General features: G+C 36.7%; 1 protein-coding gene and 1 long non-coding RNA gene across 5 annotated transcripts in view; one reads left to right on the top strand and one right to left on the bottom strand.

The window, feature by feature from the left end:
- SGCZ (sarcoglycan zeta) overlaps positions 1-26,154 on the top strand; it is a 1,186,949-nt gene that overhangs the window by 1,115,950 nt on the left and 44,845 nt on the right. For 2 of the 4 annotated variants that reach the window (XM_025394431.1, XM_025394430.1), the window contains one exon: positions 964-1,086. The exons of the other annotated variants lie outside the window; for them this stretch is intronic. In XM_025394431.1, the coding sequence (XP_025250216.1) occupies positions 964-1,086 (123 nt within the window). The remainder of the gene's footprint in view (positions 1-963; positions 1,087-26,154) is intronic. 4 annotated transcript variants of the gene reach the window in all.
- Positions 310-4,234, bottom strand: LOC112630259. Its single transcript, XR_003120828.1, has 3 exons — positions 4,183-4,234; positions 2,991-3,077; positions 310-658 (listed from the first exon to the last, which is right to left on the bottom strand). It is a non-coding gene; the product is annotated as an uncharacterized LOC112630259 (long non-coding RNA).

Below are 26,154 nucleotides of genomic sequence, written 5' to 3'. Positions count from 1 at the left end.
GCTGGGTTCTATCTGATAAGAGCTTTTCATATAAATAGAAGATGAGGAATATTTCCTATCTTAATAGGAGTGAGAACTATAGATCCATATGCCAAATGTGTTATGCCCTAAGAAAGAAATTGGTATTATGGGAAGATCACTTATCACTGTCCATTATCTCAAATTTCTTTCTCCTAAGTTAATATTCATCTTCAAGGCCCAGTTAGATTTTCTTGCCAAAGCCTAATGCTTACACTAATTATGTTTTCCAAATATGGAAACTGACTTTGAGTTTTGTGTATAGATTAGTGTGTAGAATTGGCCAATAAGTTGGTTTTGTAATTACATTTATTTAATACAGTTTTTCAATAAGTCAGGAAAATTATTGTTTGGAAGATACATTACAGACCACTAAGAAAATTATGTATATAATTTCAAGATGTACTATAAAATTGATTAAAATTCAGTTATATCAAAGGGCAGAAAACATCAATATTAGGATCTATGGCATGTAGACTAACTAAAGATTCATAACTGAATAATGCTTAACAAGTCCCCCGTGATGTAGCAAGCATGGGTACTATTGTCTGCCTTGCAAAGGGAAGGCACGAGAGCCATTCAGTCCACAAGTACTTATTAAGCATCCAGCATGTGCCAGGTATGATGCCAAGTTTTCAGCCTGCAACACAGAACAAAGCGAACATTGTCCCTTTTTGTGGATATGTGAAGGGCTCCTAACTGGCTAAACTCACACACTATGTCAGGCATCTAGAGGTCACCTGTATGTCTAACCAGCCTAGCACGGAAATACGTTACCAAATTAGCCTCCTGAAAATGGTGACAGTTTAAAAATACTAACTCAGATGCAAAAAATACAGAAGAGATAAATAAATAATATATGCATTTCCAGTCTTTTTCCAAAAAGTACATGTTAATGGTTTCCTGCATACCAGTTTCATTTTTAAACCTTTCCTCTGACCGTAGGAGCTGATGCTGTGGAAGCTCAGTGTAAGAGATTTGAAGTGAGAGCCAGTGAAGATGGCAGGGTGCTGTTTTCTGCAGATGAAGATGAGATTACCATTGGTGCTGAAAAGCTGAAAGTTACAGGTACTGTAGATGGAGGTCTTGGAAAATGGTTTACTTCTTTAAAGAACACAACTGCACAAGAAGCTACTTAATAAGATGGATGATTCCTATGCATAAAAGAGAGTCTTACATAATCACAGCGTTTGTTTTTCAAATAGTCTTCAAATGGACGGCACTGGTTGTGGTTGTAGAAGACAGTGCAGATGTTAGCAGCCTTAATGACATAAAAGTGAAGCCATCTCTCAGGTGGAGGTAGGTGGAAGAAAATGATGTGGCTGGGCGGGGTAGAGATAAGTGCAAATTCTGAGTAAAGGGGACTAACAAATCATAATTTGGGAGTATTATTTTAAAATAAGAGACGTGTGAAGGAACTAAAATGGAAATTTTAACTTTAGAATTTAGTAAGGGGGAAGTTATCATAAAAGTAAACTAAATTCATTTTATATAGCGTTCATAATTATCCTCAAAAGTATGTAAATAAAAAACGAATGCTATGCACCTGTTATTTCAAAATCATTATTATAATATGGGGGTCATTAAAGTCAACCAACAGCTGAAATTAAAATTTTAAAAAAGGTAAAAGTGGGACCAGGAGTGGCAAATAATTTGATGACAATTTTAAGCGCAATCTCTTCTGAATTACTTGATTCACAACCATGAGAAATTTTATTTTGATAACATATTTAACAATCCCTTCAAAGTACCCAAGGAGGTCTACGTTTTAAAAAACAAGAAGAAAATAATAAAGTATAGTTGACTTAATGTTTCCCAAACTTGAGTTTGGAAACAGCTCATGAGTATCTATCCATATTAATTTGGGTCAAACAGTCCTGTGGGCCACGTGAGCGCAGTTAACATGGCAGTTGAAGAACAGCAACTCTGTTCTTGAGCTGTTTGGGTTGAATCCTGCCTCTGCCTCAATATATTCAATTCTCAGTGCCTCTGTTTTTCCCTCATCTGAATGACTGAAATGATAGTAACTTTAGTGGTCAAATTAAATACATGTGTGTGCATTTGTGTGATGAGAATGTGCTTAGTCCATAATGAAGATATTGTGTTGGCTCTTTATATTTATTAATGATGGTAATATTGATATTACAAATGTCGGAGACAAGAGGGCCTGTGTTGTTTTCGAGAAAGGTGTGTTAAACTAATGCAGGAACAGAAAGCCAAATACCATGTTATCATTTATAAATGGGAGCTATAAATGATGAGAACACATGGACACATAGAGGGGAACAACAGACTGGAGCCTAAAGGTGGGTGGAGGTTGGGAGGAGGGAGAGGATCAGGAAAAATAACTAATGAGTATTAGGTTTAATACCTGGGTGACAAAATAATCTGTACAACAAACCACCATGACACAAGTTTGCCTCTGTAATAAACCTGCACATGTACTCCTGAACTTAAAAATTGTAAAAGGCGTATTGGCTGGACATAGTGGCTCATGCCTATAATCCCAGCACTTTGGGAAACAGAGGTGAGAGAATCACTTGGTTCAAGTCCAGCCTGGGCAATATAGTGAGACCACGTGTCTACCACAGTTTTTTACAATGAACCAGGCATGAAGGTGTGTGTCCATAGTCCCAGCTACTCAGGAGGCTGATGTGGGAGGATAGCTTGAGTTCAGAAGGTCAAGGCTGCAATGAGCCAAGATCATGCCAGTGCAGTCTAGCACAAGTGACAGAGACAGACCCTCTCTCAAAAATATAATACAATAAAATACAAAGATATGTTATTAAATGGTGATGAAATTCAACAGGGATTATTGAATGGGGACCCTCACTGTGTATCCCCTGGCCTGAATCAAATCCCACCACCCTTATCTCCACCCCTGTCCCTCCTTTCCCTTGGGAGCATGTTCTGCTGAGGGTGGAGCCTCCACCATTGGGTGAGTGTTTAGGATGGTCCCCATGAATACTTACCTGGTTCATGTCCATTTTTCTTAAGACTTCGTGGGAAGGCTAGGAAAGGAGGCATGTATGGAGGGTACAGATTGACCTTCTTGAGTCCTGAGTTAGGAGAGCAGGGACAAAGAGAGAGAGAGAGAGAGAGGTCTGTTTGGCACAGAACACAGACAAATCATAAAGGACATTGGTTGTAGGGCCCTGAGCACTCACATTTGAATTGCTTATTGGTGAGTAAGGGAGGTGCCCTAGGGTAGAAATGCCTTCAGGGGAACTCGGCAATATTAATAATCTTTGAACCCTGGTAATGCCTATTGGTCATCACTCTTGAGACCAACGTAAGCCTGAGATAAATTTCAGGACATTACAGGACTTATCAAAAATATATTTAAGCCATATTCAGATATTCTCACTGGGTACTTTACAATCATAAGTAAAGGGAGATTCTAGAGCTCTTGGCAGCTTTTACGATCTCATGGAATTTTCACTTCTTCTGATATTTATATTACGTTTACCTGTCTCATAATTGTTCCTGTGAAGTAAAGGCAGATAGTCACATTGATTTTCTGCTTTTGCTTAGTAGCCCGGATACCATCCTTGAAATGTTGCTTGGACTAAGTGCTTCCTTAGCCCAGATAGGCAAGAAAGTGCTTCCTGAAATATCTAAGTTTTTCTGCTTTTTAATTAAGTGCCTTAAGGCGGTTGTCTCTTCTCTCTCCCTTTCTCTTTCTCCTTTGGTCTGTCTCTCTCCCTTCTTCCTCCTATTGCTTCTCCTGCTTCCCCATCCCATATGTGTGTAAAATGTTCTCAATTGATCTATGTTTTCCAATCATCTCAGACACCCCTAGTTAATTATAAGTCTGTGTCATATGCATTCAGATGATCTTAATAAAATAATAAAGTTACAGCAGATTATTGTAAAAGGTTGAAACATAATACTTAGAATGAAAGAAATACCCACAAACTGTGAGAGTGCCAGTAGCAAACAATGTTGACTTTTAACCTGATGCGGAGGTACAATAGGCTGAACATTGTTAATAAATAAATGGTAAATTATAGAATATTTCATTTGATTAGAACTTTCCTCATTAAACAATCACATTTCTTTGTCTCCTACAAGAACCCATTTACCATTTACACACCCTAGAGTCACAAACATACACACAGGCACATAGACAAACTAATTCTTGCCAGGCCTTTACTCCTTTACCAGAATAGCAGATATTAAATTTACAACAGCTTCATTCTCTCCCATGATACTCCTTAAAGAAAGAAAAATAAAAATATCAAAGGCAAATATAATTTAGAATTTCATGTGCTTAGAGGAAAAAAAATGTGTGTAGCATAGCATGCAGTTTTAGAGCATTAAGATTGATTAGTAACCTCACATATACTTTAAAGCAGTGCTTGAATCATTTGACAAATAACAGTACAAAGAGACATTGACTCCAGGGTGCTTCATATAAATTAGATACCTGTGCTGACAGGACTTCAAAGTTAGATGTGACGAGAGATGTGTGTGAAGTTTATTCTAGAATTTCAAATTCGTGGCACAAACTTATTTAACCAATATTTATAGGAATTAAATTGGATCCCTTTCAGCTTTTTATTTTTTGAGCAATGCCATCTTATAAAGGAACTTATCTTTCACGATGATGTCAGTGGATGGATTCATTTAGACAAAGGGTGTGTCTGTACATCTGAGGCAAGATCAGTTATGACTATAGTAATTCACAGATCTAGGGTAGCTCATGATATTTACGTTCACTCTACCTACAAAGCAGCAGGAATTTACCTGATACATTCAGATACTCATGGGTGCGGAAGGACAGAAGTAAAATGGTATATACATACCTGAACACCACCACCTATGAATACCCCATCACCACAAAGAGCAATCACATGCTTAAGGTTTGTGATTTTTCACTCTTGACATTACTTGTCTTGCCCAGCAGAAGTCTGCTTGAATCTTAATATAATGATATTTATTTGACCTTAACATGTCCTCTCTGTATCACTGAATATATAGGAGTTTTATACTTTAGCTCACCTATGCACAAGTGAAAACTATATTTTTATTTTGTATTCCCTACTATTGGCCAAAGGTATGACTGAATCCAATTATCTTTTGAGATCTAGCCAACAAGAACAACAAAAGGAACAAACCTTTACACACCGAAGTCTCTTACATTTAGTGCTTTCAGGCAGAATCAGTCAACTGCACTCTGCAGTTTCATTCGTATTCCACGTAGTATATTAACTTTAGAAAACAAATTTCACGAATAAGCCCCTCTCCTTTAACAAGTGAAAGACATCAGCCCCGTAGACTTGTTTCATGATAAATTAAAAGCTATTAGTTAGACTTAGACATAGACCTATTTTTTTTTTATAATGTAAAAGAGGACAATAGTTAAATGTACCAAGAGAAAGCATATCTGTTTTTTTAGACAGTAGCAATTAAAACTGACAACCTGAAAGTATCGTGAAATCCCACTCTGCATCCACCCAGTGCCCTAGTGTTTGTTTGAAAGCCAAGAGTATCAGTCCTTTGCCTCCATTCTAATTGAATGGTTAGAAGTCTAGACAAGTTCCGATGCTTGTTTGACAACAGAAGAAAGGACTTTCTGAAGAGCTGTCTTTTAAATTAAACACCATGCTTCTGAGTTACAGTCAATATCTTCTGGTTTGTTTTTATTAGTTCATCTTCTACATCCTTGTTCTTGTCTATTAAATTGGCACACTGCGATGGGGTCAGCTTTGGACTCAACCTTTCTATTAGATAGGCCATTGTTCCTCTTTGCTGTCCAAATGCCAAGAATACAGTGACACTCAGGCAACAGGAGGGAGCCACTTTGTCCAAATAGCCCGTGAAGAAATGTGATTAGATTAGGTGCTGAGAAAAGGAACGTGCAATCACTTCATTTTCTCTGGTGAAGCATTAAAGTTTGTAGACCTGGATCAGTCACTCAACTAGTTTTCTAGTTGCTTTTTAAACTTACTGAGAATAAAAATTTCCAAGACACTAAATATTAGTACCGCCTCAACTCCCCTTCAAGTCTCCAGGTGAATCCTGATTTCAGGTTTTGAAGTGTATCAATAATAAAGAATGCCATCTTCACAAAATAAGCTGTTTCCTCTAAGCACCTTGCCAACAGACCCCTTCATGATTTATTTTTATTTTTTTAAGTTTTAAATGTTTCATATAGTTTTGTGAAAGCAAAACTTCTTGAAAATATCATTAAATAACAGAAAGGTGAAAGGGGAGAACAGTCATAAAAGAGGACAGTTCATTCCTCCGCCTCCAGCTGCAGCCACCAAAAAAGTGGTTCTATCAACTGTCTTCTCTTTGTAGAGGTTTTAAAATTATTCATTTGATGTGTAAAGTGTCTCTTATAGCTTTAGGTCTTAGACCCACAAAATCTCTTGGAGATATAATTTATCCTGCCATTGGATCAATAAAGAGTCTGATTTCCTATATATCATGATGTTAAAAACATTCATGGCTGGGCGCGGTGGCTCACGCCTGTAATACTAGCACTTTTGGAGGCCGAGGCGGGCGGATCACAAGCTCAGGAGATCGAGACCATCCTGGTTAACCAGGTGAAGCGCCACTGCACTCCAGTCTGGGCGACTGTGTGAGACTCTGTCTCAAAACAAAACACAACATACATTACTGGCCAGGTATGGTAGCTCATGCCTATAATTGCAGTACTTTGGGAGGCCAAGGAGGGAAGACCACTTGAGGCCAGGAGTTTGAGACCAGCCTGGCCAACATGGTGAAACCCCCATCTCTACTAAAACTACCAAAATTATCCAGTGTGCTGGTGGGTGCCTGTCATCCCAGCTACTCGAGAGGCTGAGGCAGGAGGATCCCTTGAACCCAGGAGGCTGAGGTTGCAGTGAGCCAAGATCCTGCCACTGCACTCCAGCCTGGGCGACAGATTCAGACTCCATCTCAAAACTAACAAACTTAAAGAAAACTGTATATATAGAATATGGCATGCAAGACTTGCTCGCAGTTACTTTATCTCCTTGCTGGCCATCATTCAGCGCCTGGTATTTGCACCTGGATTGAAGTCTTGGTCTTCATATATACATATATATACACATATGTACATTTTATATATGTATAAAATTATGTTCTATATACTGTTCAGCCAACCAAGGACCACATATACAATGGTAGTCTCATGAGGTTATGATGGAGATAAAACTTCTTATCACCTAGTGATGTCATAAGCATCCTAAGGTCAGAGCGCAACATATTACTTACATGTTTGTCATGATGCCAGTGTAAATAAACCTACTTTGCAGCCAGTCATAGAAAATTATAGCACATACAGTTATGCACAGTACATAATACTTGATCATGATAGTAAATACTCTTACTGGTTTATTATTTACTATAAGATACTGTAGATTTTATCATTATTTTACATTATACTCTTTCTACTTATAAAAAAGTTAACTGGAGAACAGCCTCAGGCAGGTCCTTCAGGAGGTATTTCAGAAGAAGGCATTTTCATCATAGGAGATGACAGCTTCATCTATGTTATTGTCTCTGAAGTCCTTCAAGTGGGACAAGATGTGGAGGTGGAAGACAGTGATACTGATGAATCTGATTCTTTGTAGACCTGGGCTACAGGGTATTTTCTTAGTGTTTAGCAAAAATGTTTTTAAGAAAAACTTTAGGGAAAAGCTTATAGAATAAAAGTATAAAGAAAGAAAATATTTTTGAATAATAAGATTATTCAGAAAGCGTTTAGTTTTGTACAGCTGTACTTGTTTGTGTTTTAAGCTAAGTGTTTGCAAAAGAGTCAAAAAGTTTTTTAAAAGCATATAATGTAAAAATATTACAGTAAGTTAAGGTTATTTTTGGAGAAAGAAATAATTTTTTTTTTTTTTTCTGAGATGGAGTCTTGCACTGTTGCCCAGGCTGAAGTGCAGTGGCGCGATCTCTGCTCACTGCAACCCCCACCTCCGAGGTTCACCCCATTCTGCTGCCTCAGCCTCCTGAGTAGCTGGGACTACAGGTGCCTGCTACCACGTCCAGCTAATATTTTTTATATTTTTAGTAGAGACGGGGTTTCACTGTGTTAGCCAGGATGGTCTCGATCTCCTCTCCTGATCCGCCCTCCTCAGCCTCCCAAAGTGCTGGGATTACAAGTGTGAGCCACTGCACCCGGCCAAGAAAACTATTTTTAAATAAATTCAGTGTCGCCTATGTGCACAATGTTTATAAAGTGTACAGTAGTGGATACTAAAGTTCCAGGCCTTCACATTCGCTTACCACTCACCGACTCATTCAGAGCAACTTCTCGTCCTGCAAGCTTCAGAACTGGAAGTGCCCTATAAAGTTGTACCATTTTTTAAATCTTTTATATCATTTTTACTGTACCTTTTCTGTGTTTAGATGCACAAATATTTGCCATTGTGTTACAGTTGACTATAGTATTCAGTAGAGTAACATGCTGTACCAGTGTGTAGCTTAGGAGCAATAGGCTATACCACTTAGCCTAGGTTTGTCAGGGTTTTTGTAAGTACACTTTATGTTTGCACAATGGCAAAATCACCAAATGATGCATTTCTCAGAACATCACCCTGTTAAGAAACACGTCACTGTATATTTACATATATGTCTGTGTATATATAAATACATAAAATATATTTAAATATATAAGGACAATACATTTGACTTATTGAATAAAATCAAAATCTTTGAATCCATATTATAAAGAAATAAATATCACTTTTTTTACAATAGAATGCCAACTAAAAATGTACAAGAAATCATGGGATTAGAAAAGCAAAGCAACATCTGACAATCATCTGAGTCATATTTATCTCAGGCAAAAATATCAATGGATGATAAGACTAATGGGAGAAAGTGATATGAGACATGAATTTTTTTCATATATTCCAAGCATATTTTTAAAACATTAATTTTAATAGGGGGAAAAGTAACTCCAGTGGGAAGCTCTCTCTGGCTGTCCCAGTCTTAGTCAACTAGTGAAAGTAACCACCACCAGTCATGGGCCAAAGAGACATCAGGCAACATCTGATGAGATGTTAAAGGAAGAAAAAAATAACTTCTATATTATATCAGACAAAAACATGTAAGTTGAGCATTTACTTGAAGATATTTAGCACAATGTGAAATTGAGAAACATTTTGGAAGATATTAAGTTTGCGAATCAAGGAAAAGCTGAGAAACTGTTGAAGGAAACAGGACCTTTTCTAGCTGTGTATACCACATGATTCTAGATTGGATTCATTGTCTACAGAGTGAATTACTGGAACAGACGATTTTCTAGTTATCTATTTCTCTGTAGCAAACTACTCTAAAACATACTGGCTATAAAACAATGATAGCATTTATTTTGCTCGCAACCTGCAACTTGAACAGGCTTCAGTGGAGGTAGCTGATCTCTGCTCCAGTGGGCGATGGCTGAGACAGCTGAGAATTTGGGGGCTGGTATCATTTGAAGACTGGCTCACCCCCATGCCTGGAAGTTTATAGTAGTTGTCATCAGAGACCTTAGATAGGACTACCTGTCAGAACATCTACATGTGGTCTATCCATGTACCTCAGTTTCCTTAATTCATAGTTTGAAGAGTAAACCTTCAAAGAGGGAGAGAGGAGGAAGCTGTACCAAATTTTCTGAAACAGCCTCTACCATTTTATAAAAGGAGTGCTAAGAACTTGCAGACATGTTTTAAAGCCAATCAGATTTAGCAAAGTTTGAATGAGGTCCCAAAGAATATACAAGAGTTCTTTTTAAATTATGCACATGACTTTTCTTTAGGTTAAAAATTGTTTCAAACAAAAAATTGCAATAACATTATTAATAAACCATAGGTAACATGTTTCAGAATACAAAAGAATTCCTCACATGTGTCTTGATTAGCTTAGGGTCCCATAACAAAATACCATGAACTGAGTGGCTTAAACAGCAGAAATTTATTTTCTGTTTTGTTTGTTTGTTTGTTTTTTGAGACAGAGTCTTGCTCTGTTGCCCGGGCTGGAGTGCAGTGGCATGATCTCAGCTCACTGCAACGGCTGCCTCCCGGGTTCGTACCATTCTCTTGCCTCAGCCTCTTGAGTAGCTGGGACTACAGGCACCCGCCACCATGCCTGGCTAATTTTTTTTTGTATTTTTAGTGGAGACAGGGTTTCACTGTGTTAGCCAGGATGGTCTCGATTTCCTGACCTCGTGATCCACCCGCTTCGGCCTCCCAAAGTGCTGGGATTACAGGCATGAGCCAGTGGGCCTGGACAGAAATTTATGTTCTTACAGTTCTGGAGGCTAGAAGTTCGAGGTCAGGGTGCCAACATGGTCAGGCTCTGATAAAGACTCCTTACTAGCTTGCAGACAGCTCCCTTGTTGCTGTGTCTTCGTGTGTGTGTGTGTGTGTGTGTGTGTGTGTGTGTGAGAGAGAGAGAGAGGGGGGCGGGGAGAGGAGAGAGAGAGAGAGAGACCTGTTGTCTCTTTTTCTCATAAGGGCACTAATCTCATCAAGAGGACCCCATCCTCATGACCTCATGTAAACCTAATTGTCTCTCAATATACCATCTTCAAACTCAATCACATTGAGGGTTAGGATTTCAGCATATGAATTTAGGAACGACACAGTTCAGTCCAAAGGAACATGGTAAAATCGTATTAAATATTGAAGAAAATCAAAATTGATTATACAATCTTAAGTTTCAACTCTCTGAAGACCTAAGAGGAAATAAATTCCATAGTGCAGGTTTGTAGCTTTCTGATGGTATGAGTTTGATATCGTGCTAGATCTCTGAGATTCCAGACACATCAATGGCTATGCGGTCCTCAGCCTATTTCCCTTGAATATCAATTGCCTTGGTAGGGGGTTTATAGTAGCTGAATTCCAAACAATGGAAGATTGTAGTACCTGTCTGTGGCTGAAACACAGGCTTTTTGTGGTATTAAATGAAAGAGAATCCTGCAGTTTGGGCCCATTTTATTTCTCCCTTTGTTCCTCTCAGTGACAATATCAAACCTATGGTCACTTTACTGTATGGGATGTATCATGTCATTGCTGCAACAGAATCTCACTCCCAATTACTCTGGCCAGGTGAGGAGCTCTGATTCCTCTAAGTCTTGCACTGGTGTTCAGAGGTAGGCTGGAGCTCACACTTTGACAGTGAAAACTTTCCCCGGAAGAAGTTTTAAATAGGCTTACAGGCCAAGGTTCCTGTTCAGATTGAAGTCCCCAAATCCTGACTTTATGGGGAAAATGACCAACTAAACACTGATTATAAACTTTTATTTTGAGACAGTTATAACTGTACATACAGTTGCAACAAATAATACAGACAGAATCTGCAACATTCATCTAGTTTTTCTCATTGGTAACATCTTATAAAACTGTAGTACCATGTTACAACTAGGATGTTGACACTGATCCAGTTAAGACACAGAACAGTTCCATCACTGTGGGCATCCCTTATCTTTTTGAAACCTCATTCACTTTCCTCCACCCTCATGTTAACCCCTGACAATCATTTGTTTATTCTTCATTTCTACAGTTTCGATGGTTTAAGAATGTTAATTTATAATCATATGGTAGTTACTTACCTTTCCAGATTTTCTTTTGCACTCAGCATAATTTCCTGGAGATTCATCCAAGTCGTTGTATATGTCAATAGTTGCATTCTTATTTCTAATTGATAATCTATAGTATGAATGTATCACAGTTTATTTTAATTATTCATCCATTCAGGAACATCTGGGTTGTTTCCAGGTTTTGGCTATTATGACCAATGCTACTATGAACATTGTGTACAAATTTTTGTGTGAACAATGTTTTTTTCTTTATCTGAGATAAATATCTAGGGGTGTGTTTGCTGGGTCATATGGTGGATGCAAGTTTTGTTTTATAAACTTTTTTTGCAGAATGAATATAATACTTCATATCCTTTCCTGCAAGAATTCAATTTCTTCACATCCTTTCCAGTCTGGTGTTGTCATATGATAATAGCTGTGTAGTGATACTTTATTGTGCTTTAAGAGACAGGGTCTTGCTATGTTGCCCAGGCTGGTCTTGAACTTCTGGGCTCAAGTGATCCTCCCAGATCATCCACCTATACAGTTGGGACCACAAGTATTTGTCACCTTGCCTGACTCATTGTGCTTTTAATTTGCATTTCCCTAAGGGCTAATGACATTGAATACCTCTTTATATGTTTATTTGCCAGCCATATATTCAGTTTAGTAAAATGTCTATAAATCTTTTGACCATTTTCTATTTAATTCTTTGTGGGTTTTTTTGTTACAGTTTTGAGGTCCTTTCCATATTCTAGGTAACAGTCCTCTATAGGATATATATAGATTTGCAAATATTTTATCCTACTCTCATAGCTTGTTTTCTTATTCTATTAGTCAAGTCTTTCATGAGACAAGTTTTTAATATTTTTGAGGTCTAATGAACTTTTTTTATGAATTTTGCTTTTGGTGTAAAATATAAGAACTATGTGCCTAATTCTACATAACAATATTTTCTACATTTTCCCCTAAACTTTTTATAGTTTTGTATCTTACATTAAAGTCTATGATATATTTTTGGTTGATTTTTGTACAAGATGTGAGTTTTAAGTCAATCTTTTTGCTTTTTTTCTGTTGTGTATTCATTTGTTCCAAGCTTTCTCCTCCTCCATTGTTTCTTTTTACACCCTTGTCAAAACTTCATTAGGTATATTGATGTGTATCTCTGGCTTCTCTAATGAATTCTGTTAATCAGAATATCTATCTCTCTGACAATATCACATCTGTTTACTGTAGCTACATAATAGATCTTTACATTAGGTAAAGTGATTCCTCTAACTTTATTCTTTATTTCAATATTATTATTGTTATTCTTGGGCTTAGGTCTTTATATACTGATTTTTGAATATGTGTTTCTATTCTTTTCTTATATATTGACTTTAGAATATGTATTTATAGTCTTCAAAATATTCTTGCTTTAATTGCCTTAAACCTGTACAAAAATTTAGGAGAATTGTCATTTTTACTATATTGAATCCTCTGATCCATAAAAATGTTCTGTCTTTTCATTTATTTAGTTTTCTTTGGTATCTTTCAGGAATAATTTTTAAACTTCAGCATAAATTATCTCCAAATGTTCTGATAAATCTTTAAATTTGCTTTGAAGTGATTATAAATAGTATGTTTTAATTTTTTAATTTTTAATTTCTGTGGCATATAGTATGTGTATATATTTATGGGGTACATGAGATGTCAATGCAAGAATGCAGTGTGAAATAATTACATCATGAAGAATGGCATATTAATGCCCTCAAGGATTTATCCTTTGAGTTATAATTCAATTATATACTTTAAGATACATTTTAAAATGTACAATTAAGTTATTGACTATAGTCACCCTGTTGTGCTATCAACAGTAGGTCTTATTCATTTTATCTTCTATTTTTTTGTACTCAATAGTCATTCCCACCTCACCTGACACACCCCAACTACCATTCCCAGTCTGTGGTAACCATCGTTTTACTATGTTCACGAGTACAATTGTTGTGATTTTTACATCCCACAAATAAGTGAGAACATATGTTTGTGTTTCTGTGCCTGGCTAAGTTCACTTAACACAATTATCTCCAGTTCCATCCACGCTGATGCAAATGACTGGATTTCATTTTTTTTTTTTTTTTTTTAATGGCTAAACAGTACTCCGTTATGTATAAGGACCACCTTTTCTTTATCCATTCATCTGCTGATGGACACTTAGGTTGTTGCCAAATCTTGGCTATTGTAAACAATGCTGCAACAAACATAGGCGTGTAGATGTCTCTTTGATATACATTTTCTCTTCTTTTGAGTGTACACCCAGCAGTACAATTGCTGGATCATATGGTAGCTCAATCTTTTTTTCTGAGGAAGTTACAAACTGTTCTTTATGGTGGTTGTACTAGTTTCCATTTCCTCTGACAGCATACAAGGGTTCCCTTTTCTTTGCGTCCTCACCAGCACTTATTATTGCCTGCCCTTTGGATATAAAAGCCATTTTAACAGGTAAGACGGTAACTCCTTGTAGATTTGATTTGCATTTCTCTGATAATCAGTGATGTTGAGCGTTTTTTATATGGCTGTTTGCCGTGTGTGTTTTCTTTTGAGAAATATCCATCCTTTTGCCCATTTTTTGATTGAATTTTTAGATATTATCCTATAGTGTTGTTTGAGCTCCTTATGTAATCTGGTTATTAATCCATTGTCAGATGGGTAGTTTGCAAATACTTTCTCCCAGTCTGTGGGTTTACTTTCACTTTGTTGACTCACTTTGTGGATTGTAACAGCAAAGCTTTTTAACTTGATTTGATCCTATTTGTCCGTTCTTGCCTTAGTTGTCTGTGCTTGTAGGGTATTGCTCAAGAAATGTTTGCCCAATGTCTTGGATGGTTTACTCGATGTTTTCTTGTAGTAGTTTCATAGATCTATATCTTAGATTTAAGTCTTCAATCCCTTTTAATTTGTTTATTGTATATGGCGAGAGACAGGGGCCTAGTGTCATTCTTTGGCATATGGATATGCAGTTATCCCAATGCCATTTATTGACAGACTGTCTTTTCTGCAGCGTATGTTCTTGGCACCTTTGTTGAAAACGAGTTCACTGTAGGTGTGTGGATTTGTTTCTGGATTGTTTATTATGTTTTATTTGTCTACATGTCAGTTTTTATGACAGTACCATGCTGCTTTCGTTGCTATAGCTCTGTAGTATAATCTGAAGTCAGGTGATGTATTCCTTCAGTTTCCTTCTTTTTGATTAGGAAAACTTTAGCTATTCTGGGATTTTTTTGTGGTTTCAAATAAAGTTTAGGATTTTTTTTTTTATTTCTGTGAAGAATGTCAGTAGTATTTTGATAGGGATTGCATTGAGTCTGTAGATTGCTTTGGGTAGTATGAACTTTTTAACAACATTGATTCTTCCGATCCATGAACATCAACTAATGTTTTCATTTTTTGGTGTCCCTTTCAATTTCTTTCATCAGTGTTTTATAGTTTCCATTTTGGACATTTTTCACTTCATTGGTTAATTCCTAGGTAATGAATTTTATGTGTGCTATTGTAAATGGGATTACTTTTTTATTTCTTTTTCAGGTTGCTCACTGTTGGCATACAGAAATGCTACTAAATTTTGTATGTTGATTTTGTATCCTGTAACTTCAATAAATTTGTTTATCAGTTCTAATCATTTTGGGTGGCATCTTTAGGATTTTCTAAGTATAAGATCATATAATCTATAAACAAGGATAATTTGACTTGTTCGTTTTCAATTTGGATGCCCAAATCTTTCTGTGGTCTGATGGCTCTAGCTAGGACTTCCAGTACTATGGTGAATAACCGTGGTGAAAATGGGCATCGTTGTTGTATTCCAGATTTCAGAGGAAAGGCTTTCAGTTTTTCCCCATTCAGTATGATATTAGCTGTCAGTCTGTCATATATAACTTTTATTATGTTGAGGTATACCCAGTTTTTGGAGGGGTATTTTTGATTCAGCATTGAAGCCATTGGATCCTAGGCTTTTCTTTACTGGTAGATATTTTATTACGGCTTTGATCTTGTTACTTCTTACTGGTCTGCTCAGGTTTTGGATCTCTTCTTGGCTCAATCTTGGCAGAGAGTATGTGTCTAGAAATGTGTTCATTTGTTCTAGATTTTCCAATTTGTTGGCTTATAGTTGCTCATAGTAACTAATTAGTAACTAATTAGTAACTATAGCTGCTAATTACCTTTTGGCAGTATCAGTTGTAATGACTCCTTTTTTCTTTCTGATTTTACTTATTTGTATCTTTTTTTCTTAGTTTGGCTAAAGGTTTGTCCATCTCTTTAACTTTTTAAAACCCAACTTTTTGTTTTATTGATATTTTTACTTTTTAGAAAATTTCAGTTTCATTTATTTCTGCTCTAATCTTTGTTTCTTCTACTAATTTTGGGTTTGGTTTGTGCATGCATTCCTAGTTCTTTAAGATGCATTGTTTCACTGTTTATTTGAAGTCTTTCCTCTTTTTCAATGTAGGCACTTATATCTATAAACTTCCCTCTGAGTACTATTTTTGCTGTATCCCATAGGTTTTGGTATGTTGTGTTTATGTTATTTGTTTCAAGAAAGTTTTCCATTCCCTTCTTAATTTGTTCATTGGCCCAGTAGTCATTGAGGAACACATGGTTTAATTTCCATGTATTTGTATAGTTTGCAAAATTCCTGTAGTTATTAATTTCTAGTTTTATTTTATTGTGGTCTCAGAAGATGCTTGATATATTTCAATTTTTTTGAATGTTTTCAGACTTATTTTGTGACCTAATATATAATCTATCCCTGATAATGATCCAGGTGCTGAGGAAAATAATGTGTTTTTTGTAGTCATTGAATAAAATGTTTTGTAAATATGATATCCATTTGGTCTGTAGTGCAGAATAAGTCATACGTTTCTTCATTGATTTTCTCTCTCTAATAGGTTGAATGCTGAGAGTGCGATGTTGAAGTTTCCAGTTATCATTGTATGTGGACATATTTCTCTTTTTAATTCTAATAATATTTCCTTTATAGATTTGAGTACTCCAGTGTTGGGTACATATATATTTAAAATCGTTTCATCCTCTTGCTGAATTGATACCTTTGTCATTATATAGTGACCTTCTTTGTAGCTTCTTATAGCTTTTGTCTTGAAATCTATTTTGTCTGATATAACTATAGCAACTCCTGCACTTTTTTTTGATTTTCATTGGCATGGAATATCTTTTTGAATACCTTTCTTTTCAGTCTATCTGTATCTTTATAGGTCAAGTGTGTTTCTTATAGGCAACAGATCAATGAGTCCGGTTTTTTTCATTTATTTAGCCTGTCATCATCTTTTGATTGGAAAATTTAGTCCATTTTTTTGTTTTTTGTAGTGTTTTTTTTCATGGTCTTCTCTTCCTTCTTAATTTCATTCCTGTATTCCTTTAGTGAAGGTGATTTTTCTCTGGTAATAGGACTTATTTTCTTGTTTTTTAGTATTTTTTGTATCTATTGTACACTTTTGGTTTGAGATTACCATGAGACTTGCAAATACTATTTTACAACCCATTATTTTAATCTGATAAGAACTTAACACTATTTGCACAAACAAGAAGAAAACTACTAAAAACTATGCCTTGGCTTCTTTCGCTCACTTATAAAATTTTTGTGTTTGTTTGTTTATACCTTAGTGTACTGAGTATGTCTTGAAAAGTTGCTGTAGTTACTATTTTTGAATGCTTTATAATTTAGTCTATTTAGGATAAGGGTAGTTAACACACCACTGTTACAGTGTTAAAATAGTCTGTGTTTTTCTGTTTACTTATTATGAGTACATTTATACCTTTAGATAATTTCTTACTGCTAATTAATGTCCTTTCCTTTGTGGTCAAAGTAATCCCTTTAGCATTTATTGTAGGACAGAGCTGGCATTGATGACTCAGCTTTGGTTTGTCTGGGAAAGAAAATTTTTATTTCTTCTTCATATATGAAAGATGTTTTTGCTAAATACACTATTCTAAGGTAAACTTTTTTTCCCTTCAGCACTTGAGATATGTCATACTACTCCCTAGTGGCCTGTAAGTTTCCACTAAAAAGTTGGCTGCCAGACCTATTGGAGCTCCATTGTATGTTATTTGTTTCTTTTGCGGCTTTTATAATTCTTTATCATTGACCTTTGAGAGTTTGGTAATTAAATGCCTTGAGGTAGTGTTCTTTGGGTTAAATCTGCTTGGTGTTCTATAACCTTTTCATACTTAGATATTGATACCTTTCTCTAGGCTTGGGAACTTCTTTGTTATTGTCCTTTTGAAAAAATGTTCTACCCCTATCTTTTCCTCTACCTTCTTTTAAGGCCAATAACTTTTAGATTCACCCACTTGAGGCTATTTTCTAGATCCTATAGGCAATATATTGTTTTTTATTCTTTTGTCTCCTCTTACTGTGTATTTTCAAATAGCCTGTCTTCGAGGTAATTATGTCTCCAGCTTGATCAATTCTGCTATTAAAGAACTCTAATGTGTTCTTCAGTATGCCAGTTGTATTTTTCAGCTCCAGAATTCCTGCTTGTGTTATCTTGAATTTCTTTGAATTTTCTCATTGTAGCTATTTTAAATTCTCTAAAAGGTCACATATCTCTGTTATGTGTGACCTTTCTCCATGATTGGTCCTTTTGCTATTTTCACTTCATTTGTTGAGGTCATGTTTTCCTGGATAGTATTGATATTAACAATGTTCTTTGGTCTCTGGGCATTGAAGAGTTAGGTATTTATTGGAGTCTTCACTCTCTGGGATTATTGTAGTCATTCTTCTTTGGAAGACTTTCAGATATTTGAAAGGACTTGGGTGTTATGATGTAAGCTGTATCTGCTATAGGGTGTATCCCAAGCCCAGTAAATGCAGTGGTTCCTGTACCGTCATATAGGTTTTTGGTATCTACATATTAAGCCTTGATGGTCTTGGACAAGATCTGAGAGAATTCTCTGGATTATCAGGCAGAGACTCTTGTTCTCTTTCTTTACTTTCTCAAAAAAAAAAAAAAAAAAAAAAAGAGTCTCTCTGTCTTGAAGGTGGGGGTGGAGTGACACAAGCACCCCTGTGGCCCCTACCACTATTGACTGCACTTGGTCAGAACTGAAGCCAGCACAACACTGGGGCTTGTCCAAGGCCTCTGTACCTCTCAGCCATTGACAAAGCCAGCCAGGCCTATGTCTTTTTCTTTTCAGGTCAGTGAGGTCCCCTGGGCCTCAGGTAGATCCAGAGGTGCCATCAGGGAATCAGGACTAGAGTTAAAAACCTTAGAAGTCTACCTGGTGTTCTATTTTACTGTGGCTGAGCTGGCAATCAAACCACAAGATGCAGTCCTTCCCGCTCTTCCCTTCCCTTTCCAAAGGCAAAGGAGCCTCACCCAGTAGCCACCACCACTCCAGTCCACAAGGAGTACTGCCAGACTACTGCTGATGTTCCCTGGAGGCCCAAGGACTCTTACATCAGCTTGTGGTGAATGCTGGCTGGCCTAGGATTCAGCTTCAGGGCAGTAGGCTTCCCTGCAGTCCAGGGTGGGTCCATAGCACCATCCAAGAGTCAAGTCCTGGAGTTGGGGACTCCAGGATCCTGCTTGGTGTTCTACACCCATGTGGCAATGCTGGTACTTTAGGTACAAGACATGGTCTTCCTTTTACTTTTCCCTCTGCTTTTCTCCAGTAGAAAGAGTTTTGCCACATAGCCAACACAGCTGGTAATGTGCTGAGTCTCACCTGAAGTTACCATGGCTCAGCATCTCACCCAATGCCCTCAACATAGTTCCTGGGTATTGCTTCTGGTTATTCAAGGTCCACGGGCTCTTCAGTTAACAGGTTATGAATGCTGCAAGGACTGGGTCCTTTTCTTCAAAGCAGTGGATTCCCTTCTGGCCCAGGGTCTGTCTAGAAATGTCATCTGGGAGCTAGGGCCTGGAACGGAGTCCTCATGACTCTGATCAGGTCTTATCTTGCTGTGACTAAGCTGGTATCCAAGATGTCCAAGGTATCCAATTTCTTCTCTTTAAGTGAAAGGGTGGGGTCTCATTTGGAGCCATGAGTTGTGCAGCCTCGGGTTATGGGACGGATGATGCCAGTACTCCCTTGGCTGTCCCAGCTGGTCCTTGGCTATCCCTGCCTTGCCAAGAGTTGGCAAGTTCTTATGGCCTAGAGTGTCTTTAAGTTTATTTGGAGACACAGAGCACTGTATCCCTTGGTGGTGAAGTTTGGGTCACTGGGATTGGTGATTCCTGCCTTGTTAGGGCTGGTTTAAATGTTCCCCCTGTGGGCGGGCATCAGCTGAGTTTTGTGCAGTTTTACTTTCTGCTCTAACAGGACACTACTGAGTCCAGTGCCCCACAATTGCCATGTTCTCCCTCACCCAGCACCGAAAGTCATTCTCCTCTCCTCACTACTGCTGTGGAGGAGTAGGGAGGATGTGGTGTAGAGGGGAAGGGTGGCATCGACCATTTAGGGCTCTTTATCTCTTCATGGCCTCTTTCAGCCATACACAGTTAAATCAGTGACTATGAGTGCTCACATGATTTTTGGTTCTTATGAAGGTGATTTTTCTATGTAGATAGTTCTTAAACTGGTGTCCTTGGAGTAGGGGATGATTGGTGGAGCCTACATTTCTGCCATCTTTCTCTACCTCCAGTATGGTGTTTCAAATTTTTGTTTCTATAGGCTTATTGTTAACATATAAAATTAAATGATTTTTAATGTGTTCTTATATCCTCTGATCTTGTGACTTTACGGACTGCATTTATGAGTTATAGAACATTGTTTTCACATTCTTTGGGATTTTCTATGTAGGCAATCATGCCATTTGCAATTAGAGGAAATTTTATTTCTTCCTTTTTGATCTGTATGCATTTTATTTCTTTTTCCTGCTAGACGAAAATGGTTAGAAACCCAAGTGCTATTTTCATAAGGGAATGATGTGATTGGACACCACTGCCTTGTTGGTAATCTTAGAGGGAACTCACCCAGTCTTTCACCATTAAGTACAATGTTTGCTGTAGGCTTTTAAAAATATACTCTTTGTTAACCTGAGAAAGGTTTCCTTTATTTCTAGTTTCCTGAGATATTTTTGTTATTATGAATTGGTGTCATATTATGCCAAATGTTATTCTTCATCAGTTGATATCATATGATTTTTCTTTTTTAGCCTATTGACACAGTGGCTTATGTTGGTTGATTCTTGAGTGTTTAAAGGACATTGCATATTTTGGCTGTGGTATATAGTGCTTTTTATGTATTGCTAGATTTTATTTGCTAATAATTTGTTGACGACTTCTGTGTGTAATTATATGCACAGTATTGGTGTATAGTTTTTTGACCTTTTTAATACTTTTTTTTTTAGTCTGGTTTTGGTATCAGGGTACTACCAATTTCATAAAACTAGTTAGTATTTTATCCTCTTCTATTTTTGTAAGATAGGTAGAATTGGTGCTAACACCTTTTTTAAATGTTTAGTAGAATTCTCCAGCATCTATAGTTTTTTGGCTTTAATACTTTATTTTGGTCTGATTTTGGTATCAGGGTACTACCAGTCACATAAAACTAGTTAGTATAAACCTCTTCTATTTTTTGGAATATATGTAAAATTAGTGCTAAGTCATTTTTTTAACATTTGGTAGAATTCTCCAGTAAAACTATCTGTGTTTGCAGACTTTTTTATTTTGAAACATTTCAATTACAAATTCAAGTTCTTTAACAGTTACAAGACTATTCAGACTGTTTACTTCATGTTGACTGAATTTTAGTAGTTTGTGTTTTCTGAGATTTTTGCTCATTTTTTTCTACGTTGTCTTCAGTCTTTCTTCTCCCTGATTACTATACCCATCCATGCCCATGACTACCGAAGATGGTCATTCACTCACCTGGGAGAAAGCCCTGTTCTCCTTTTACTTCTTTTGTATTCTTCAAAGCCGTATAGCTCTCCAATATTTTCCCCCACCTTAGAAACAAGTTAGGCATGCCCATGTTATTTCTGCTTTCTTCCTATCACATCATCCCTTTTAAAGAAAGAAGATAATTATAAACAAGAAGAAAGGAAGAGATAGTGAAGGAGAAATAGTGAAATATCATTTGGTTACAAAAATATCATTTTGTTACACAAGTCAAAAATCTTTGAATTTATTTTATTATTCATTTAGACAAAATTTACTGAATATCCACTGTATGCCTGCTACTCTATTATATTCTAGGAAACACAGTAGAAAGCATAATGGAAATTTATCCTGTTAATGTAGAATTTATCATCTGGGCGGGGGTTGCTTTTTCTTTAAAAGGTTAGACAGTAAATATTTTAGGCAATTTTGACCATACACTCTGTTTTAACTACTCCATTCTGTCATGATAGTGTGAAGGTAACTATAGACAGTATGTAAGTGAATACGCTATTGTGTTTCAATAATATAATAATTTATGTTAAAGTTTTAATTTAACATTCTCATCATGAACTATTATTTTTGTCTTTTTTAAAACATAGAAAACAGTAAAAACCATTCTGAGCTCACAAGCCAGGCAACAACAGGTAGAGAACTTGGTATGGGCCAATGCCAATTTGCCAAATCCTGATTTAAAAAAAGAGGGATGTGAAATCAGGACATAGAGAAAATGAAGTCTTTGCAGCAGCCTATACATTTAGGCTGAGAGCTACCCTTGCTCATGGTGTTTTTCCCCCAGATGTAAAGAGGATTTACCAAGAAGCAAACAGTGCTTAAATTTGAGAGCCCTGACAATTAGTTGTGGCTCTGATGTATTTTTTAAATGGTGCAAAATAACATACAGTAACTCAAATACTTAAGAATTCTATTACTTTCTATGCCAGTTTCCTCTGTCACAGGAAATTATAGGTGCAGTTAAAGGTAATTTGAATGACACATATACTGAGATATAGTCAAATATATTCATGTGTTCACTGTCATTCATGCCTGTCATCTTTAGCCTTCATAGTGTAGAATTACTTGCTGGAATACTTCTACAGGTCAGTATGCTGGCTTTCCCTGCATCATGATGCATGTACTGGTTCTGAAAGTGTGTATGTTCTGGAGGACAAAAATTACTTGATGAGGCACTAAACTATGGAAAATATTCTAATTATCGAATTTGTAAAATTTCAAATATCTATTTATCTAATATCTAATTGTGCCTAGTGAAAATGGAAGTTTTCTCCTGTCAAGAATATGTTTGAAAATGCAGTATATACAAATGTAAATGTAAAATATTTATCAATTGTTACGCTCATATAACATGACCTGTAGCTGTACTTCACACATGTGAAATAACATCTTTATATATAATAATGTATTGGATTCTATCATATTCTGATGCATATTCATGTACTGAATTCTAGTGGATCAATTTGAAATAGGAAGGAAAATTGCAACTAATACACACAGCCTGAGGAAATAAGTGTTCTGGTGGCATAATACCTAAATATATTTATCAAGTAGTCAATGTTGGAAAAGGGAAGTAAGCTACATAAAATTGTAGTGCAGTATAATGTAGTGGTAATTTTAAAATACATGTTGAGGTTAATATGAGCGAAATGATGGAGTAGCAGCTCCAAGCTTTCATCCTCCTAGAGAAGCATTAAAAAACAAGCAGAAACCGTCACAAGTAAATTTGTCAAAACTCAAAAAAAGAGTGAAAGGTTTACAGCAACCAAGTGAACAATGATTTAAAAAAAAAAAAAAGTGACTTCAAAATGGTAAAAATCTTTGAGGAGTTTTTACTTGCCCCACCCAACCCTGATCCTGGCTGTATGGCAGTCTTCAGACACCAACAATTTGTGTTCTTAGAACAGAGTTCTGGTCCCTAGTTCCAGAGGAAGCACAAATTATTGTATGCGTCTCTTGTAATCTGTCTGGAGACTACCTGAAAGAAAAGATGTTCATCTCTGTTTCACCTGTCTCAGAACTCTAGCCATAAAAGCTTCCTGGAAAAGTGGGACAGAATTGCTCAAAAAACAATGCAAGCTGAATTAATAACAGACAGATGTCAAGTTAAAAGATTAAATTGAAAATATAAAATAGATGATTAATGGATCAGGAGCAAACATTGTGGAGAATCTCTTTGGAAAATTGGGACATTCAAAATGACACATGTATGGGGTGGGTGATTGAGAACGCTGCTCAGGGCAAGATACATGTTCACAAAAGAACTGAAGTGACTTTAAGCTTTCACCTTGGGTTCATCCCCAAGCTCAGTCCCCTGGCTAAGTGTTGAAAGCGTGCCCCAATACAGAGCCAATCTGCAATAATTGAGAAAAGTGGGTTTTTGATTCATTTTTGTTTTGTTCGTGTGCTTGTTTTGTTATTGTTATAGCTCCTAGCATTCAAGGAAATCTCAAAACACTAGCTGAGCACAAGGAAAAGAGATTCAGAGACTGCACACAAAGCAAGCTTCAGTCTTTAGAAAAAAAGTTAACAAAAGTCACTAAGGAAATAAACTGCCACAATTTAAAAAAAAGTGTTCAACAACAAAAACCAGCAAAATTCTCAAAAGGTGGCAAAAGGTGACAGAATCTGATTTTAGAGTTGCCACTTTATAATATTCAAATGTCCAGTTTGCAACAAAAAGTCACAATTCATACAACGAAACAGAAATAAAAAGGCTACTAAAAGGAACAAGATAAATGGACAGAAACCAACCCTGAAGAAATTTTAATAGTAGCTGTTCTGAATGGTGTAAAATGATATCTCATTGTGATTTTAATTTGCATTTCTCTGGTAATTAGTGACATTTAGCATTTTTTCAACACGGTTTGTTGGTTTGCTGAAAAATGGTTTTCAAATGGTTTGTTGGCTTATGTCTCTGCCTTTGAAAAATGCCTATTTATGTCATTTGCCCACTTTTTAATGGGTAGTAGAATCGAAGCACTGTCTTCCACAGTGGTTGAAATAGTTTACACTCCCACCAGCAGTGTATAAGCATATTTTTTTCTCCACAACCTCGCCAGAATCTGTTATTTTTGACTGTTTAATAATAGCTATTATCCTTAGCAAACTAACACAGGAAGAGAAAACCAAATACCACATATTCTCACTTATAAGTGGGAGCTAAATGATAGGAACTTATGTATACAAAGAAGGAAACAACAGACAGTTGGGTCTACTTCACATCGGGGGAGGTTGGGAGGAGGGAGCAGAGCAGAAAAGATAATTATTGAGTACTGGGCTTAATACCTGGATGATGAAAGATTTTGTACTAAAAAATCCTGTGACAAGAGTTTACCTATGTAACAACCCTTCACATGTATCTCCAAACACAAAATAAAAGTTAAAAAATTCTAAAACAGGCTGGGTGCGATGGCTCACGCATGTAATCCCAGCACTTTGGGAGACTAAGGCGGGTGGATCACGAGGTCAGGAGATCGAGACCATCCTACTCCAGAGGCTGAGGCAGGAGAATGGTGTGAACCCGGGAGGCGGAGCTTGCAGTGAGCTGATTCGCACCACTGCACTCCAGCCTGGGGGATACAGCCAGACTCAGTATCCAAAATAAATAAATAAATCACAATATTAAAATTAATCAAAGTGATGAGATTGGTAACATATTGGCATTTGCTTTGCCATTGAAAAAATACAGTCATTTACAGTAATTCATTTGCTCCTCAGTGTTTAGGGGAAGTGTATTATCTTTACTCTGTAACCTGTGGTGTCAAGTTAAATGATTTATAGAAAATACACACGGCTATCAGTGGCACACCAGGAACCAGACCTGTGCTTTCTCACTAATAATACTTCAGCCTCATTTATTTATTTTATCTTACTTTAAGTCCCAGGATACATGTGCAGAACATGCAGGTTTGTTATACAGGTAAACCATGTAAACCTTACCTTACATAGGTAAGCCATGGTGGTTTGCTGCATCTATCAACTTGTCACCTCGGTATTAAGCCACACAGGCATTAGGTGTTTGTCCTGATGCTCTCCCTCCCCCTGACCCCCCAGATGGCCCCAGTGTGTGTTGTCCCCACTCCCTGTGTCCATGTGTTCTCATTGTTCAGCTCCCACATATAAATGAGAACATGCAGTGTTTGGTTTTCTGTTCCTGTGTTAGTTTGCTGAGGATGATGACTTCCAGCTTCATCCATGTCCCTGCAAAGGACATGATCTCATTCCCTTTTATGGCTGCATAGTATATTTTCTTTACCCAGTTGATGATTGATGGGCATTTGGGCTGGTTTCATGTCTTTGCTGTTGTGAATAGTGCTGCAATAAACATACAAGTGTATGTATCTTTATGATAGAATAATTTGTATTTCTTTGGATATATACCCAGTAATGGGATTGCTGGGTCAAATGGTGTTTCTGGTTCTACATCCTTGAGGAAATGCTACACTGTCTACCACAATGGTAACACTAATTTTCATTCCCCACAGTGGAAAACTATTCCTATTTCTCCACAGCCTCTCTAGTGTCTTTTTTGTTTGTTTGTTTTGTTTTGTTTGTTACTTTTTAATAATAGCCATTCTGAATGGCATGATATGGTATCTCATTGTGGTTTTGATTTGCATTTCTCTAATCAGTGATGCTAAGGTTTTTTTTGTTGTTGTTGTTGTTATATATTTGTTGGCTGCATAAATGTCTTCTTTTGAGAAGTGTCTGTTAATGTCCTTT

This window comes from Theropithecus gelada, chromosome 8, assembly GCF_003255815.1.
Source record: "Theropithecus gelada isolate Dixy chromosome 8, Tgel_1.0, whole genome shotgun sequence".
Taxonomy (NCBI): Eukaryota; Metazoa; Chordata; class Mammalia; order Primates; family Cercopithecidae; genus Theropithecus; species Theropithecus gelada.
This window is presented reverse-complemented; position numbering and strand designations above follow the sequence as displayed.